Here is a 17,927-nt window from a genome sequence, read left to right as displayed (position 1 = left end):
TTGAAAAATTAATTACTTTGTTTCGATTTGAATTTAATATAAGCAACTACATTTATTTGATTTAAAATTATTTAGCGTCTTTTTTCATGAAAAATCTCCTAGTTTACCCTATTGTTATACTTACTTTAAGTTTTTGAAAATGGCATCATCAAATGATCAGTTCACGATTCCTAAAAAATGAATAGAAATTTTGTAAAAAAAAAATACAATTACGTCAAAATACTTTATTTTTGATTAACATCACCTCAGTAAAAAATACTATTCTCTACAATAAAAAAAAAGTGTTAAAAGTAAAATATTTACAATCAGTCTTTGAAAATTGCCAGATCTATTATATTCTCCTAAATGAAAACAAAAAAAGTTTCCGGATTTCAAACGCACAGACTCTTCCCCAAGGAAATTCTGAGACCCTTAACAAGTGGTTTCGCCAGAGAATCTCTCTTCAAATCCTGAATCGCTTCGACGAAAATAATTCCACAAACAAAGGCACCGAGAGTGGCGATGGAAATAGCGAGAAAAACGAGGAATCGATTCTTGTTCAATAAAAGTCGAGGATCCTTTTGCAGAGTGCTCTGCAGTAAACAAATCCCCGGGAAGAGAAAAATAAAAGCCGCTGAGAGCGCTCCCATCAAATTGATCACGGGAGAGATGTCCGGAACCAAAATTGCAATAACGAGCGACAAGACGAACCAAATGATGGTCAGAGTGACTCGTTTCACGACATGGTAGTCGATGTCCCATCCGAAAAGTCCCATAAATGCGTCCCGGCCACAGTACAAAACTATGGGATAAGTTGTGAAATTTTTTATGACCAGGGCGATGATTGCGATTGTCAGGGTCGCACTTTTGTCGCCGTAGCCTTGCAAAATATCGCTCGGGACTTTCCCGATGCCGAAACTCATGTAGCCGAAAATTCCGACGATTGAATAAGCCAGGAAGCAGATGAGCATGCTGATTATTGCGCAAAAGGTGAATTTGCTGAGTTGGCGGTCTTTCATGCAGGCGTATGTTGGAATTGCAGTCATGTGACTCTGAAATAGGATACAAAAATAAGAGTAATTTTTCTGCGATTAAATGTAAATATTTATATTAGAAATATATATATTTAAATTCCGGAACAATAAAATTCCTGAAAGTTTATAATATTACCGAATTTGAAAATCCCTGGCGGAAAATTACTGAATTATAAAGAAAAGAATATTGAGAATTCCCAGATTGAAACAATTAACATTTCTTTTATCAATCTTATTCGTGTATTAAACATACAGTAATGAAAGAGGGTATCCAGCAGCCCCATGTATCGCCCCCACTTTTCTGTTTTCTTACGATCCGGAGGGGAATTGTCGGTTAAATTAATAAAACAGATGGCGCTGCAAAATGTAGGTCTGTCTTTTTCATTGAATTGCATTGAGAAAAAGCAAAAATAATTAAAAACTTGATGCTGTTTGGAATTAAACCAAAAAAAAAAAAAAAAATAGATGAAAAGGTAAGTCTAACTATTACTAACTATTTAAAAAAACAAAAAGTCATGAAAATATGTAGTTTAATATAAATAAAATTTAATTTTGAGACACATTTTGAAAGCAGTTCGAACTTTATATTTTTGTGATTTACTTTGCTCATATTATTGATTTTATTATTTGTTAAAGTTAAAAAAAATATTTGTTGTTAAAATTATTAATGTAGCTAATGAAAAAATTAATAATATTTAAGACCTCAATGACAAGAATATTTAAAACATATATATGATCAGAAGAATTAATAAAAAATATATTACTTATATCCAATATAAATATTATAATAATTAGAATGTGTAATACTACAACTTAAGTTGCAATGTAAAGAATCTTTCTATCTTTAAAATCTTAACAATTTCATGTTTTGAAGGAAATATCTTTAAAAAGTAGTGGTATTTGTAATTAAAGTGTTTGAGGAAATCATTTGGTAAAAAGTCAATGACATGAATGTTAAATAAGAAAATGGATTTAATATTATTCAATATAATGTATATATTTAGTTTATATATTTAAATTCACTTTTTTCGTTCAGCTGGACGCTCCGAACTTTTGTCTTCTCTATTTGTTTATTAATAATTTTTCTACTCAAAGTATGGAAAAACTGAAATTTTGTACATAACAATTTGTTACGCTTTAATAACTGATCAGGAAAGCTATATATTGTCATTATATATTGTCATAATTTATCATTCCATTTACTTGTTGCAAACAAATTTGATAAACAAATTAAAAAATAGTCTTATTGGTAAAATTCTTGTTTTGCTAAAAGTGCTTCGCATTAATATAGGAATGACATTTAATAACAAAAATAATTTAAAAGCTTATAATAACTATTGTTATAAACCATTCATGTGGCAAAATATTAGTATTTGAGATTTAAAAAATTATTATTTCCTCCAAGCGCCAGAAAGACTTCAGGTATTCCTTAAAACAATAAATATTGAATGATATTTGATAAAATATAACAATTTAAATTGTTGCAAAATATTCAAACGTAAGGTTTTATCAAAATTTTTATTTTCTTTAATCGCTACAATGACTACGGATATTCCTAAAAATGTATCTTTGATCATATTTAGTGGAATATAACAACTTACACGTTTATAAACAATTTACATAAAAAATTTCCCAATGTTGGCAGTTTGACTTGGAAAAATTCGGGTTTTTAATCGTAATAGATTGGAAATGAATCATAACACTGCGTGCTAAGATTCACTCAATACAAAATCTTTTGACAATAACCCACCGACTTGGCCATCAAAGAAATTTTAAATTTGATAAAAACTTAAGTTTAAATATCTTGTCACAAGAATTGTTAATAAAAGTGGTTATTGTTAACTTTTCTAATATTTTTGTGACTAGTAGTCATTCGTCCAATAGCTTAAAACATTTTCAGTGTAAAAAAATTGTCTATGCGAAAGGGCCAACATTTAAAATGTATGTATCAAATTTGTTTACAAAAATTTAAATTGTTATATTTGATCAAATATTATTAAATATTTATTATTGTAAGGAATACCTGAAGTCGTTCTGGCCATTGAAGGAAATTATCATTTGAAAAATCTCAAATTCTAATATTTTGCCACAAAAATTGTTTATCACAGTGGTTATTATAAACTTTTAAATTATTTTTGTTATTAAATGTCATTCCTACATTAATGGGAAGCACGTTTAGCAAAATAAAATTTCACCGGTAATAAGTCTTTGTTCGTACTTAAATATTATTAATTTTTTCATTAGCTACATTAATAATTTCAACAATAAATAATTTTGTTTAACTAGAACAAATATTAAAATCAATAATATCAGCAAAATAAATCAAAGAAATATGAAGTTCGAACTGCTTTCAAAATGTATCTCAAAATTAAATTTTATTCATATTAAACTACATATTTTCATGACTTTTTCTTTTTTGAAATAATTAGTAATAGTAACTCTTGTTTTTTCATATATTCTTTTTTGTTTATTTGCAAACAGCATCAAGTTTTTAACTATTTTTGCTTTTTCTTAATGCAATTCAATGAAAAAGACAGACCTACTTTTTGTAGCGCCACCTGTTGGATTAGTTTGACCGACATTTCCACTCCGGATCGTAAGAAAACTACTACTACATACACATACACGGTCGAGGCAGGGGGCTGGTATCCAGCGACCGTGAAACCCCGGATTTCTCCTTTGATTTTTTGTAAACCTTGAAAATCTAGAAATCTTCTTGAATTTATCAAGAGAAACTTGAATTTGAATTTTTGTTTTGCTTTTAAAACAGTTGTCGTGGAGTTTACCACTCGGTTTTTGAGTATACACCAGATTTCAAAAGGTTAGGAAATAATTCTAACGATTTCAAAATATTTAAAAATATTTCAAAGGTTTATAATATTTAAAAGGATTTTAAACATTTCAAACCGATTTGAAAGAGGCGTGTAGACAAGATTTCACAAAGATTTAGAAACTTTCAAAGAATTTCCAAGAATTTGTAAGGAAACACTTCGAAGATTTTAAACGATTTAAAATGTTTTAGAAAATTTTAAAATATTTCAGAAAGATTTCAAATATTTTAACGATTTTAAATGAAGACAAAATATTTCACAATTATTTCAAAGAGTTCTTAAGGATTTCAGAATATTTTGATTTTTTCAAATATTTCAAAAATTTCAAAAGGTTTCTATTAATTTGAGTTTTCAAAAGGTTTGAATGATTTCAAATGATTACAACAGATTTCACAAACAAATGTTAAAAAAACATTTCACTAAGACTTCAAGAATTTCAAAGACTTCACCAAATTTTAAAAAGATTTCAAATATTTTAATGATTTCAAATGAATAGAAAAGATGAACAAATATTTCAAAGATTTTACCAAAATGTTAAAAGATTTCAAATTTTTTAATTTTTTTAAATGAATAAAAAGATTTTACAAATATTTTAAAGATTTTAAAATACTTAAAACATTTCACAAAGATTTTAAGAATTTCCAAGATTTTACCAAAATTTTAACAGATTTCAAAAGATTTCACAAAGGTTTCAAGAATTTCAAGGATTTTACCAAAATTTAATAGATTTCAAAAGATTTCACAAATATTTCAATTATTTTGTACAAATTTCAAAAAGGGCATAGTACACCTGATTAAAAAGCTTTCAAAACATTTTAAAAAATTGCAAAGGGTTAAAAATTTGTTTGGAAGATTTGAAAACATGTCACAGATTTCACAAACAAAGGTTTTCACATTTTAAAGGATTTCAAAGATTTTAGAAAGATTTCATAAGGATTTAAAAATATTTCCAAACATTTCACAAAGATTTAAAGGATTTCAAAGATTTTGCCAAAATTTAAAAATATTTCACAAAGATTTAAAATATTTAAAGATTTTATCCAGATTTCAAAAGATTTCACAAAGATTTCAAGGATTTCAGAGATTTTACCAAAATTTTAAAAGATTTTTAAAAAATGTCAAATATGTTAATGATTTCAAATGAATACAAAAGATTTCACAAATTTTTCAAAGATTTCATTAAGATTACAAAATATTTCCAAACATTTCACAAAGATTTCAATTATTTTCAATAAATAAAAAGATTTCACAAATATTTCAAATATTTCCAATCATTTCACAGAGATTTCAAAGATTTTATGAAATTTTAAAAATATTTCACATACATTTTCAATATTTTAATGATTTAAAATGAATAGAAAAAATGTTTTCACCAATATTTCAGAACATTTCACAAAGATTTCAAGGATTTCAAAAATTTAAGCAAAATTTTAATACATTTCTAAAGTTTCCACAAAGAGTTTTAATATTTCAATGATTTCGAATGAGTACAAAAGATTTGACAAATATTTCAAAGATTTCATCAAATTTTCATAAAGATTTCAAATTCAAAGATTTCAATAAATTTGAGATTTCAATAGATTTCAATGGTTTCAAATGAATACAACAGATTTCACAAACAAAGGTTAATGAAATGCTTCCCAAATATTTCAAAGATTTCATAAGGATTTTAAAATATTTCCAAACATTTCACAAAGATTTCCAGGATTTCAAAAATTTTGCCAAAATTTAAAAAAATTTCACAAGGATTTAAAATATTTTAATGATTTAAAATGCATAGGAAAAATGCTTTCACAAATATTTCAAAGATTTCATCGAGATTTCAAAACATTTCACAAAGATTTCAAGGATTTCAGAGATTTTACCAAAATTTTAAAAGATTTCACCAAAATTCCAGATATGTTAATGATTTCTAATGAATACAAAAGATTTCAAAGATTCCAAATATTTAAATTATTTTAAATAAATAAAAAGATTTCACAAATATTTCAAATATTTCAAATATTTCCAATCATTTCACAAAGATTTCAAGGATTTCAAAGATTTTATAAATTTTAATACATTTCAAAAGTTTCCACACAGAGTTTTAATATTTCAATGATTTCGAATGAGTACAAAAGATTTCACAAATATTTCAAAGATTTCATCAAATTTTCATAAAGATTTCAAATTCAAAGATTTCAATAAATTTGAGATTTCAATAGATTTCAATGGTTTCAAATGAATACAATAGATTTCACAAACAAAGGTTAATGAAATGCTTCACAAATATTTTAAAGATTTCATATGGATTTTAAAACATGTCACAAAGATTTCAGGGATTTCAAACATTTTACCAAAATTTAAAAAGATTTGACAAAGATTTCATTACAATTACCAAATATTTCCAAACATTTCACAAAGATTTCAAAGATTTTTAATATATTACCTAAATAAATCTTAATAAATTTCAAAAGGTTTCAAATATTTCAATGATTTTATAAAAAGATCAAAAAGGGTACAGTACACCGGATTTAAAAGATTTCAAATTCGCTTAGAAGATTTCAAAATATTTTACAAAGATTTGACCGAAATTTTAAACAATTTCAAAAAGTTTCAATAAATTTGAGATTTAAAAAGATTTTAATGGTTTGAAATAAATACAACAGATTTCACAAACAAAGATTAAATTAACATTACAAAGATTTCAAAATATTTTTAAACATTTCACAAAAATTTCAAATATTTTAATACTTTCAAATGAATACAAAATATTTCAAAGTTTTCATAAATATTTAAAAATATTTCCAAAAATTTCACAAAGATTTTAAGTATTTCAAAGATTTTACGAAAATTTAAAAAGATTTCAAAAGATTTCACAAACATTTTTAATAGTTCAATGGTTTAAAATGAGTAAGAAAAATTTTTCACAAAAATTTCAAAGATTTCAAACTACTTAAAACATTTCATAAGGATTTCAATGATTTCCAATATTTTACCAAAATTTTAATAAATTTAAAAAGATTTCAAATATTTTGAAATCACTTCAAAAGATTTCACAGACATTTAAATAATTTTATAAGAAGTTCAAAAAGGGTACAATACACCAGATTTAAAAGATTTTAAATTTGCTTAAAAAATTTCATAATATTTTACAAAAATTTAACCAAAATTTTAAACAATTTCAAAAGATTTCAATAAATTTGCAATTTCCAAAGATTTCAATAAATTTGAGATTTCAAAATAATTCAACGATTTCAAATGAATACAACAGGTTTTACAAACAAAGGTCAAAGAAATATTTCACAAATATTTCATAATATTTAAAAACATCTCTCAAAGATTTCAAAGATTTCCAAAATTTTGCAAAAATTTAAAAAGATTTCAAATATTTAAATATTTCACAAATATTTCAAGATTTCATCAAGATTACAACTAATTTTTAAATATTTCAAAAAGACATCAAGTATTTCAAAGATGTCACCAAAATTTAAAAAGATTTCAAATATTTTAATTATTTCAATAGAATACAATAGAATACAAGAGATTGGAAAGGTTTCATGTAGATTTCAAAACACTTCACAAAGATTTCAAGGATTTCAAAGACTTTACCTAAATGTTTAAAGATTTCACAAATTCCAAAATATTTTAAAACATTTCAAAAAGATATCAAGGATTTCAGAGATTTTACCAAAATTTTGATAGATTTCAAAAGATTTTCAATATTTTAATGATTTCAAATGAACAGGAAAAATTCCAAAAAATTTCAAACGAACACAAAAGTTTTCATAAACAAAAAATAAAGAAAGATTTTACAAATATTTCAAAATTTGTCACAAAAATGTCAAAGATTTTACAATTTTGTAAAAAGATTTCATAGAAATATCAAGGTTTTACAAAAATTCTGATCAATTTTCAACCAAAAAATGAGTTACGTTTTCAGTGAAAAAAAAATTCTCAGCCGAAAATAGGCAAAAAAAAAGGAGATGTGGAAAAACTTGATTTCTTGACCTGCACACCCTGTCAAGTATTTTAATAAAAAATTATTTTTAATGTTCAATATTTCTAAAATTATTGTTTTAAATCATTTTTTTTAATTCCATCCAGAATTATATTTTTTTCGATTAATTTTATATTAAATTCCAAAAATAATTTGAGAAACTTTAAACATTAATAATATATTTTTTTAATGAAAATATTTGACTGTCGTATATTTAATTTAAATAAATAATGTTTATACACAAATTTTAATTGTTTAAATTCGGAAATTTTATAATTTGCTATTTTTTCGGGAATTTTATTATTTGTTAATTTTCCAATTCGGTAATTTTAAAATGTCGTGTTGAAGAACAGGGAAAATTCTTTTATTTTTCTGTTTCAAATAAGCATTTATAATATTTTAAGTGTAAATATTTATAAGGGAAAGATTAAATATTTATTTTGGTTTAGAATTCATCGCTTTTGATTGAAAACTCTACTATTTCATTGAATATTTAACTATTTTGTTGCATTTTTTTTAATTTGAAAATTACTTGTTTTAAACAAAAATTTAACTGTTGCGTTATTGGTTTAAAATGGACTATTTCTAGTTGAAAATTCAATAATATGGTTTAAAATTTATTAAAATACCATTGAAAATTAATCTTCTTGAATAAAAAGTTAACTATTCTATTTTTTGTTGGAAACTGATAGTCTTTAGTTGAAAATGTAATAATTTGATTGAAAATTGTTGTATTTTGTCGAAATATTAGTGTATTTTTGTATAAAATTAAGCTTCTTGATTGAAAATTTAAAAATGTTCTAGATAATTAATATATTGTGTTGAAAAAATAGTCTATTTTGGTCATCTTAGTTAATAATGTAACTGTTTGGTAGAAAGTTGAACTATTTTGTTAACCAATTCAGTTTATTAGTTGAAGATTTGTCTCTTTGGTAGAAATTTTTAATATTTCGGTAGAAAAAGAAATTTTTTGTTGAAATTTAATATTTTTCTTCAAAATTTGTCTTTTTAGTTTAATAATCCGTCTTTTTTATACAAATTTCATATTTTTTGGTTAAAAATGCAAAGGTTTGATTAAAAATTAATCTGTTTTGGTTCAGTATTTAACTATTTAGTGGAAAATCGTATTTCTTAATTCCACTCTGTTTGATTTAAAACAAAAATGTTGTTGAAAATTCACCTTTGTATGTTAAAAATTCAATTTTTTTCTTAAATTCGTTTATTTAGCTTAAAATATTTTGTATTAAATCCTGATTAAAAACAAACTATTTAAAAATGCATAATGAAACTGTTTTCAATATTAATATTTCAAATAAATGTCCAAGATTTCGAAGGTTTTAAAAAAGTTTCACATATATTTCAAAATTGTACAAATTTCCAAATTGATTTTTAAAAAATTCAGAATTATTCACAATGATTTCAAACAATTCGAAAGATGTAAATGATTTTCCAAAGATTTCAAATATTTCAAATATTTTGCAGATTTTGAAAAAGTTTCACAAAGATTAAATACATATTTTTTATTGTGAAAAGACATTTCCAAATCAATTTCAAACATTTGAAAATATTTCACAAAGATTAAAAAAAAATCCAAATTTTTCAGAAATATTTAAAAGATTTCCGAAAAATAATGAAACCCTCGATATTTATTTAAACATTGATTATCGTAAAATAGATATATTGGATTTTCTTACCTGATATGCGAAACAAATTATGGGAATAATTTGAAGTGGCTCGGTCAAATTCTCGGGCCAAATGTGAATTGGTTTTTTACTCAATCCAGTTTCACCAAAACTTTCATAAACAATCAGCCAAACGACATAAATAATAGTGAGACAGCCAATCGAACTTGCATAACTCAGAACGTCGAGTCTCTTAAAAAATGAGAGTGGCAAAATAAAAAGAGTTGCAGTTAGAGTTGTTATAAATGGTCTCGATAAATACCTGTAATTAAATAATTTTAAAATAGTAAATATCAATTAATATTTAAAATTAATATTAAATAATAAATTAACAATAACAAGGGTGTCTACGAAAATTAAAGGAAAAAATGTTTCCGAAAATTTCATGTTTTTTCCATGTTTCCCAATTTTTTTATAGAATGGGCTCGAAATATGTAAAAACTTACGCGAGTTACAAAGATTTTTAATATTTCAATGGTTTAAAATGAGTAGCAAAAATTTTTCACAAATATTTCAATGATTTGAAACTACTTAAAACATTTCACAAAGATTTCAAGGATTTCCAATATCTTACCAAAATTTTAATAAATTTAAAAAGAATTCAAATTAACAATAACAAGGGTGTTTACGAAAATTAAAGGAAAAAATGTTTCCGAAAATTCCAGGTGTTTTACACCTGGAAGTCCCTAAAGTCCATGAATTTGAATTAAAATAAAAAAAATTCTTTTCTTATACTTAAAATTCAGTGCATATTTAAATAAAATTAATCTGGGAAGTATTTTTAAACTCAATTTAAACCGCTTCAATTTTCAATCTTTTCAAGTAAAGTATTGCATTTTGAACAAAATAAATTAATTTTTAACCAAATGCTTGAACTTTCATCCAAAAAGATGAATTTTCGACTGAAATGATGAATATTTAACCGGTATACCTTAATTTTGAACTGAAAAGATGAATTTTTTAATAACAAAATTATATTTCAAACAAAAAGATTAATTTTATACCAAAAAATACGATTTTTCAACAAAATTCAGTTAAATTTTCAACTAAAAAGACCAATTTGCAACCAAATATTTGAATTTCGAACTAAAAAATCTCAATTTTCCACCAGATACCTAGTTTTATTTTGAACTAAAAAAAAGTAATTTTCCAGAAAAATATATTTTTTAAACAAAATGATAAATTTACAAACAAACTGATTAATTTTCTGACAAAAAATACGATTTATCAACAAAATACATGAATTTTCAAATATAGAAAACTAATTTCCAGAAAAATTCTTATTTTCCTACCAAAACAACGAAATTTCAATAAAAATTATGAATATTTAGCTAAAATATTTTCATTTTGAAGCAAGCGATGAATTATCAAACAAGAAGATCAATTTTCAAACAAAAAGATTAATTCTCAAACAAGAAAGACGATTTTCAAACAAAATAATTTAGTTTTCAACCAAAAAGTTGAACTTTTAAGCAAAATTCTTAATTTTGTACTAAAAAAAACAACGAAATTGCAAGAAAAATGATGATATTCAACTGAAATACATAAATTTTCAGTCAAAAAGAATTTTCAAAGAAACTCACGAATCTTGAACTAGAATAGTTCAACTTTCAACCAAAAAGATAAATTTTCGAACAAAATATTAATTTTCTACAAAAACAGACGAACTGTCAACATAATGCATGAATTTTTAACGAAATGATTAAATTTTTTTCAAAATTGTTCAGTTTTCTACTAAAAAAATAAATTTTCAACAAGAAAAATGAGATTTCAAACAAGAAGATTAATTTTCTACCAAAGAAAATAAATGAATTTTTAAATATAAAAAACCAATTTTCCAGCAAAATTATTAATTTCATACAAAAAAAAGAACACAACGAAATTTCAATAAAAATTATGAAAATGTAACTAAAATACTTTAATTTTCAAGCAAGTAACGAATTATCAAACAAAAAGATTAATCCTCAAACAAGAAAGACGATTTTAAAACAAAATAATTCAACTTTCAACCAAAAAGTTGAATTTTTAAGGAATATTCTCTATTTTCTACTAATGTTAGCAAAAAAAATTCAACAGAATTTATGAATATTTAACTGGAATACTTCGAATTTCAAACAAAAAGATGAAAATGATGAACAGAACAAAAATGATGATATTCAACTGGAATACTTAAATTTTAAATCAAAAAGATGAATTTTCAAAACATGAATTATTTGTTTTTAAACAAAAAAATTAGAAATTTATAAATTAAATTATTAATAATAAAATTAATCTTTAATCAAACTGATGAATTTTCAACTAAAATCATGACTCTTTAACTAGAATAGTTCAATTTTCAACTAAAAAGATAAATTTTTCACAAAATAGTTACGTTTTCAAATAAAAATATTAATTTTCAACAAGAAAAATTAGATTTCAAAGAAGAAGATTAATTTTCTACCAAAAAATACGATTTATCAACAAAATGCATGAATTTTCAAATATAAAAAAACTAATTTTCCAGCAAAATGCTTAATTTGCTACAAAAAAAATACAAAAAACAACGAAATTTCAATAAAAATTATGAATATTTAACTGGAATACTTAAATTTTCAACCAAAAAGATGAAATTTGAAACAAAAGAATAATTTTCAAAACAAAATGATTAATCTCTTAACAAAAAAGACGATTTTTCAACAAAATAGTTCAGTTTTCAGCCAAAAAGAGGAATTTTTAAGCAAAATACTTCATTTTGTACTAAAAAAAAGTAACTGTAACAAAAATGATGATATTCAACTGGAATACTTAAATTTTTAATAAAAAATATGAATGTTCAAAAATGAATGATTATTTTTTCATTAAAAAAATGATTAATTTTAAAATTTAATGAAATTATTTAAATAATTAATAATAAAATTAATTTTTAAACAAACCGACGACTTTTCAACTAAATTAATTAATCGTGAACTAGAATAGTTCAACTTTTAACCAAAAAGATAAATTTTTCACAAAAACCGAAGAACTATCAACAAAATACATAAATTTGTAAAGAAATGATTAAATTTTTAACAAAATAGTTAAGTTTTCAAATAAAAAGATTATTTTTCAACTAGAAAAATGAGATTTCAAACAAGAAGGTTAATTTTCTACCAAAAAATACGATTTATCAATAAAATACATGAACTTTCAAAAATAAAAAACTAATTTTTAAGCGAGATTTTTAAATTCCTACAAAAAAAAACAACTTTCAACTAAAAATATTAATTTTCAAGGATATTTTATAATTTGTATCAACATAGTTCAGTTTTCAACCAAAAATATTAATTTAAAAGTCATATTTTTAATTTTGTACTAAAAACGAAATCCAAACTGAAATTATGAATATTTAAGAAACATATTTGAATTTTTAACCAAACAGATTAATTTTTAAATAAAGATATTAATTTTGAAACAAAAAGAATAATGTTTTATCAAAAAACATGATTTTTTAATAAAACACATAAATTTTCAAGCGAAAATATAAATTTTGAAACAAGGAGATTAATTTTCAAATAAAATGATGAATTTTGTGCCAAAATAGACTAGTTTTCAACAAAAGGCATGAATTTTTAAAGAACTATTATAATTTTTATCAAAATAGTTTAGTTGTCCACCAAAAAGATGAATTTTTAAACAAAAATATTAGTTATCAAACTTAAAGATTAATTTTATAAAATAAACATCAATTTTTTAGAAAAAATTTGGTTTTTCAAAAAGAAACATGAATTTTCAACGAAATTGTTGAATAAATTTTCAACGTAAAAAGATAAATTGTCAAATTAAAATTGAATAGTTAAATTTTCAGTTGATAAAATTAATTATATAATTATAATATTTGAATTTCTAACTAATAAAATTAATTTCAAATAAAAAAAGATGAATTTTCTACTAGAAATCATAATTTCTCTATCAAAAATTAAATGATTAAATTTTTATTTAAAAAATTAATATTTAGCCAAAGAGATGAATTTTAAATAAAATAATTAAATGTGCAAGTCGAATAGTTATATTTTCTACATAAAAAAAAGAAGTAATTTTCAACAAAACAGTTAAAATTTCCACTGGAATCGTTAAATTTTCAGTAAAAACATTCATTTTCACCCAAAGAAAAAATGAATTTTCAATAAAATAGCTCAGTTTTCAACCAAAGAGATGAATTCTTTATTAAAATGATAAATCTTCAACCAAAAAAATTAATTGTTTACCAAAAAATTTAGGTTTCAACCAAAAAAAGATTTAAATTTTTCATAAAAAAAGTTGAATTTCACCCAAGGAAGATTTTTCAGTCAGGATAGAGAAAAAATGAAAAACAAGCTATTTAATTTTTCAAGCAAAAAAAAAAGAATTTTCTATAAAAAACTTAGATTATTTACTAAAAATGATCAATTTTCAATAAAAAATAGAATATTTAAATTTTCCGTTAAAAAAATTAATTTCAGACAAAAAACAAAAACAATTTTGCAATAAAAAATGTTACAATGTAAAAACAAGCACGCTCTCAAAAGAATTCCACAAAAAATACAATTTGTCAACATAATACAAGAATTTTATATAAAAAGAGGAATTTTTAATTAAAAAAGACAAATTTTCATCCAAATATCATATTTTAACCAAATAAATGAATTTTTAATTACAACGATGAATCTTAAACGAAAAATTAAGTTTAAACCAAATGATTTTGTTTCGAACCCAAAAAACAAAGAATTTCCAAATAAAATGATAAATATTTAACTGGAATACATGAATATTTAGTTGAAAAAAATAATTTTTGAACACGAAGATTAACTTTCAAAGATAGGATTTTCAAAAAATGGATTTTTTAAAACAAAATACATAAATTTTTAACGAAATGGTTGAACTTTTAAATAAAGAATACAAATTTTCAAACATATAGTTGCAATTTTAATTTAAAAAATAATAATTTTCAACCGAAAATAGAATATTAAGATTTCTAGTAAAAAAATTAATTTTAAGCTAAACATAAGAGTTTTCAACTAAAACAATGAATCATCAACTTAAAAATTGAAGGAAAATTAAATTTTCAAACAAAAAAAATTAATTTTTATTAAAACAGATAAATTGTGAACTAGAATTACGGAATTTTCAATTAAAATGAGTGAAATTTTCAGTTAAAAAATTACTTTCAACAACAAAAAACTAACTTTAAAAAAAGTTACATTTTCAAAGAAAGTGTAGAATTTAAAAAAAAATTGTGAATATTTAACTGGGATAGTTGAAATTTAAACCAGAAAGATGAATTATCAACGGAAATGATGAACCTTCATATAGAATAATTAAATTTTTGTTACCAAAAAAATTGATTTTCAACCAAGAAGATTAATTTCTACCAAAAAAGACGAATTTTCTACTAAGAAAGATAATTTTTCAAACAAAAAATTGAATAATTAAATTTTTATTCGAAAAATAAATTTTCAATCAAAGAAAATAATTTTTAATCGTCATTATGGAATATTTAACTCGAATAATAGTTACATTTTAAGTTGAAAACAAAAATTTCGAACAAAAAACATCCAAAGAAAAAATAAGTTTCGAATCAAATAGCTTATTTTTCAACCAATGAAACCAATTTTCAATTTAAATGACAAATCATCAACCAAAAAAAAAAATTATTTAAAAAAAAAGAGTTTAACTTTCAACCTAATAATTTTATTTTTAACCTAAAAGATGAATTTTCAACTAAAATGATAAATATCTTACTGGAATACTTGAATTTTTAAACAAGAAGATTAATTTTCGAATAAAAAGATTAATTTTCTACCGAAAAGAAATCGATATTTTAACCAAATTGTTGAATTTTTAATTAAAAAAAGAAGAATTCTCAACGAATAATGTAAAAAAAATTTATTACAATTTAGAAATATTTCTTGTTTGAAATACTTTTAAAAAATAAAAACATTAAAAAAAACAGAGAAAATGATTGTTTTTGTACAAAAAAATATATTTTTCAAAAAAAAAATTTGGATTTTTAATGAAGCAGATGAATTTTCAATAAAAAATAAAAAATGTTCCACTAAATTGTGGAATTTTGAACTACAAACGATCAATTTTTAACAAAAAAACATACACGTAAAAACAAGTTTTCAATGAAACAGCTCATTTTTCAACAAAAGAAATGAATTTTTAAATAAAACGATATAGCTTCAACCAAAAATAAATTGTTATTAACAAAAGAGTGTAAATTTCAACCAAGTGATTTTATTTTCAACCTAAAAGATGATTTTTCAACTAAAATAATAAATATTTAAATGGAATACTTGAATTTATAACCGAAAAAAGAATGTACAAACAAGAAAAAGATGATTTTCTAAAAAAAAAACAACATTTTTAACAAAATATGCGGATACTCAAAGAAATAGTTGAATTTTTCAAATGTAAAAAGATCAATTTTCATCCAAATTATTGAATTTTAAATAAAAAATGATCAATTTTAAATAAAAAAAGATCAATTTTCAACTAAAAATGGAAATTCGAATTTTCAGTTGAAGAAATTGATTTTCTTTAAAAAAAAGACAAATTTTGTACAAAGTACATACATTTTCGAAAAAATTGTTGATTTTTCAATTAAAAACTGAAAATTTGCATCCAAATTATTGAATTTTAAATAAGAAAATATTTTCAAAAAATTTTCAACCAAAAATGGAAATGTAAAATTTTCAGTTAATAAAACACATAAATTTTCAAGCGAAAATATAAATTTTGAAACAAGGAGAAAAATTAATTCCATGAATTAAAAAAAAACTGATTTTTCACAAAGTACAAAAAATTTTTAAACAAATAGTTTAACTTTCAATTGAAAAAGAAAAAATTTCATTCAAATAGTAGAATTTTGAATGAAAAAAGAAAATTTTCCATCCAAACAATTGCATTTTCAACTAGAAAAGATCAATTTTTAACTAAAAAAGTGTCATAGTTTACATTTTAATAAAAAAATATGCAACTTAGACAAAAAAGAATATTAATACCAAAAAGACGAATTTTCAACAAATCCAAATTTTCTCAACAAAAATTGATTTTTCAAACAAAAATATGACTTTTCAGTAAAAAATTAATTTTCCACGAAAATTAAACACTTTTTAACCAACAAAAATGAAATTTCAAACCAAGAAAGTTACTTTTTTTAACCGAAAAAGAAGAATTTCCAACTAAAAAAGATCAATCTTAAAAAATGGAAAAGTTAAATTATTGGTTAAAAAATTAGTTTTAAATAAAAAAACGCCTTTACACTAAACAGGTAAATTTTCAAAATTTTTAAAAACAAAATATTTTAATACTGAAGCAAAGACGAACAATTTTTTAACCAAAAATTTGCATTTAATAACAAAAAATGATATTTCCACCAAAACAGATGAATTTTTAAATTAGAATGATAAATTAGAAAAAAATAGTAGAATTTCCTGTTAAAAAAGATTTCAATTGAGTTTTTATGATCAAATTTCGAATTTTTAAACAAGAAATAAGTTTACACAAAAAAATGGAATTTTAAATCCAAAAATACGACTTTTTGGCCAAAAAGCATGATTTTTTAACAAAATTCTTGAATTCTCTAAGAAATAGTTGCATTTCCATCCAAAAAAAGATTAAATTTCTCTAAAAAGAGAATTTTAATTTTAAAAAGAAAAGAGAAAATAGTTGAATTTTCATCCGAAAAAGATTCCAGTTAACTTTTCAAGATAAAAATATGAATTTTTTAACAAAAAAAAATAAGTTACTACAAAAAATATTGAATTCTCAATCCCAAAAGACGAATTTTTTTCAACCAAAAAGGATTAATTTTTAATAAAATGGTTGAATTCTCTAACAAATAGTTGCATTTTTTTATTTTATCCAAGAAATATAAAATGTGTAAAAAAACAGATGAATTTTTAATAAAAAACTACTTTTTAAAAAGATATTTGTTCTTTTTTTAACACGAAAATATTAAACTTAAAGGAAAAGTAAACCAAATAGTTGAATTTTTATCCAAGAAATATGTAATTTCTGCTAAATCAGATTCATTTTTAAAATCAAAAATAAAAACTTTCTATAAGAGTTGCATTTTATTTCAAGAAAGATGAAATTATTTTAAAACAGACGAATTAAAAAAAAACCTTAAAAAATAGTTAAATTTTTATTCCAAGAATATGTCAGTCCACTTTTCAACCTCTAAATAATAATTATAAACAATAAGTTATTTTTCTGCTAAACATTCGAATTTGTAATAAAAAATGTGACTTTTTAACAATATTGTTAAATCAAAAAGACAAATTTTCAAAAAAAAGTGTTAAATTTTCATCGAAAAAAGATTTAAATTGATTTTGCAAACCAAAATAGGAATGTCAAACAAAGACGAAATTTTCTAGGAAATAGTTTAATTTTTAACAAAAATAAAATAATATAATAATAT

General features: G+C 22.2%; 1 protein-coding gene across 1 annotated transcript; it reads right to left on the bottom strand.

The window, feature by feature from the left end:
• Positions 1-213: 213 nt before the first annotated feature.
• LOC117173736 (putative sodium-coupled neutral amino acid transporter 7) lies at positions 214-10,202 on the bottom strand. The gene is made up of 3 exons (XM_033362377.1): positions 10,180-10,202; positions 9,518-9,767; positions 214-1,031 (listed from the first exon to the last, which is right to left on the bottom strand). The coding sequence occupies exons 1-3, from the start codon at positions 10,200-10,202 to the stop codon at positions 372-374; spliced, it is 933 nt and encodes a 310-aa protein (XP_033218268.1). The 3' UTR covers positions 214-371.
• Between the last annotated feature and the right edge of the window lie 7,725 nt (positions 10,203-17,927).

This window comes from Belonocnema kinseyi, chromosome 5 (genome assembly GCF_010883055.1).
Source record: "Belonocnema kinseyi isolate 2016_QV_RU_SX_M_011 chromosome 5, B_treatae_v1, whole genome shotgun sequence".
NCBI classification, from domain to species: Eukaryota; Metazoa; Arthropoda; class Insecta; order Hymenoptera; family Cynipidae; genus Belonocnema; species Belonocnema kinseyi.
The sequence above is the reverse complement of the archived record's forward strand: the minus strand, read 5'-3'. Positions and strand labels throughout refer to the sequence as shown.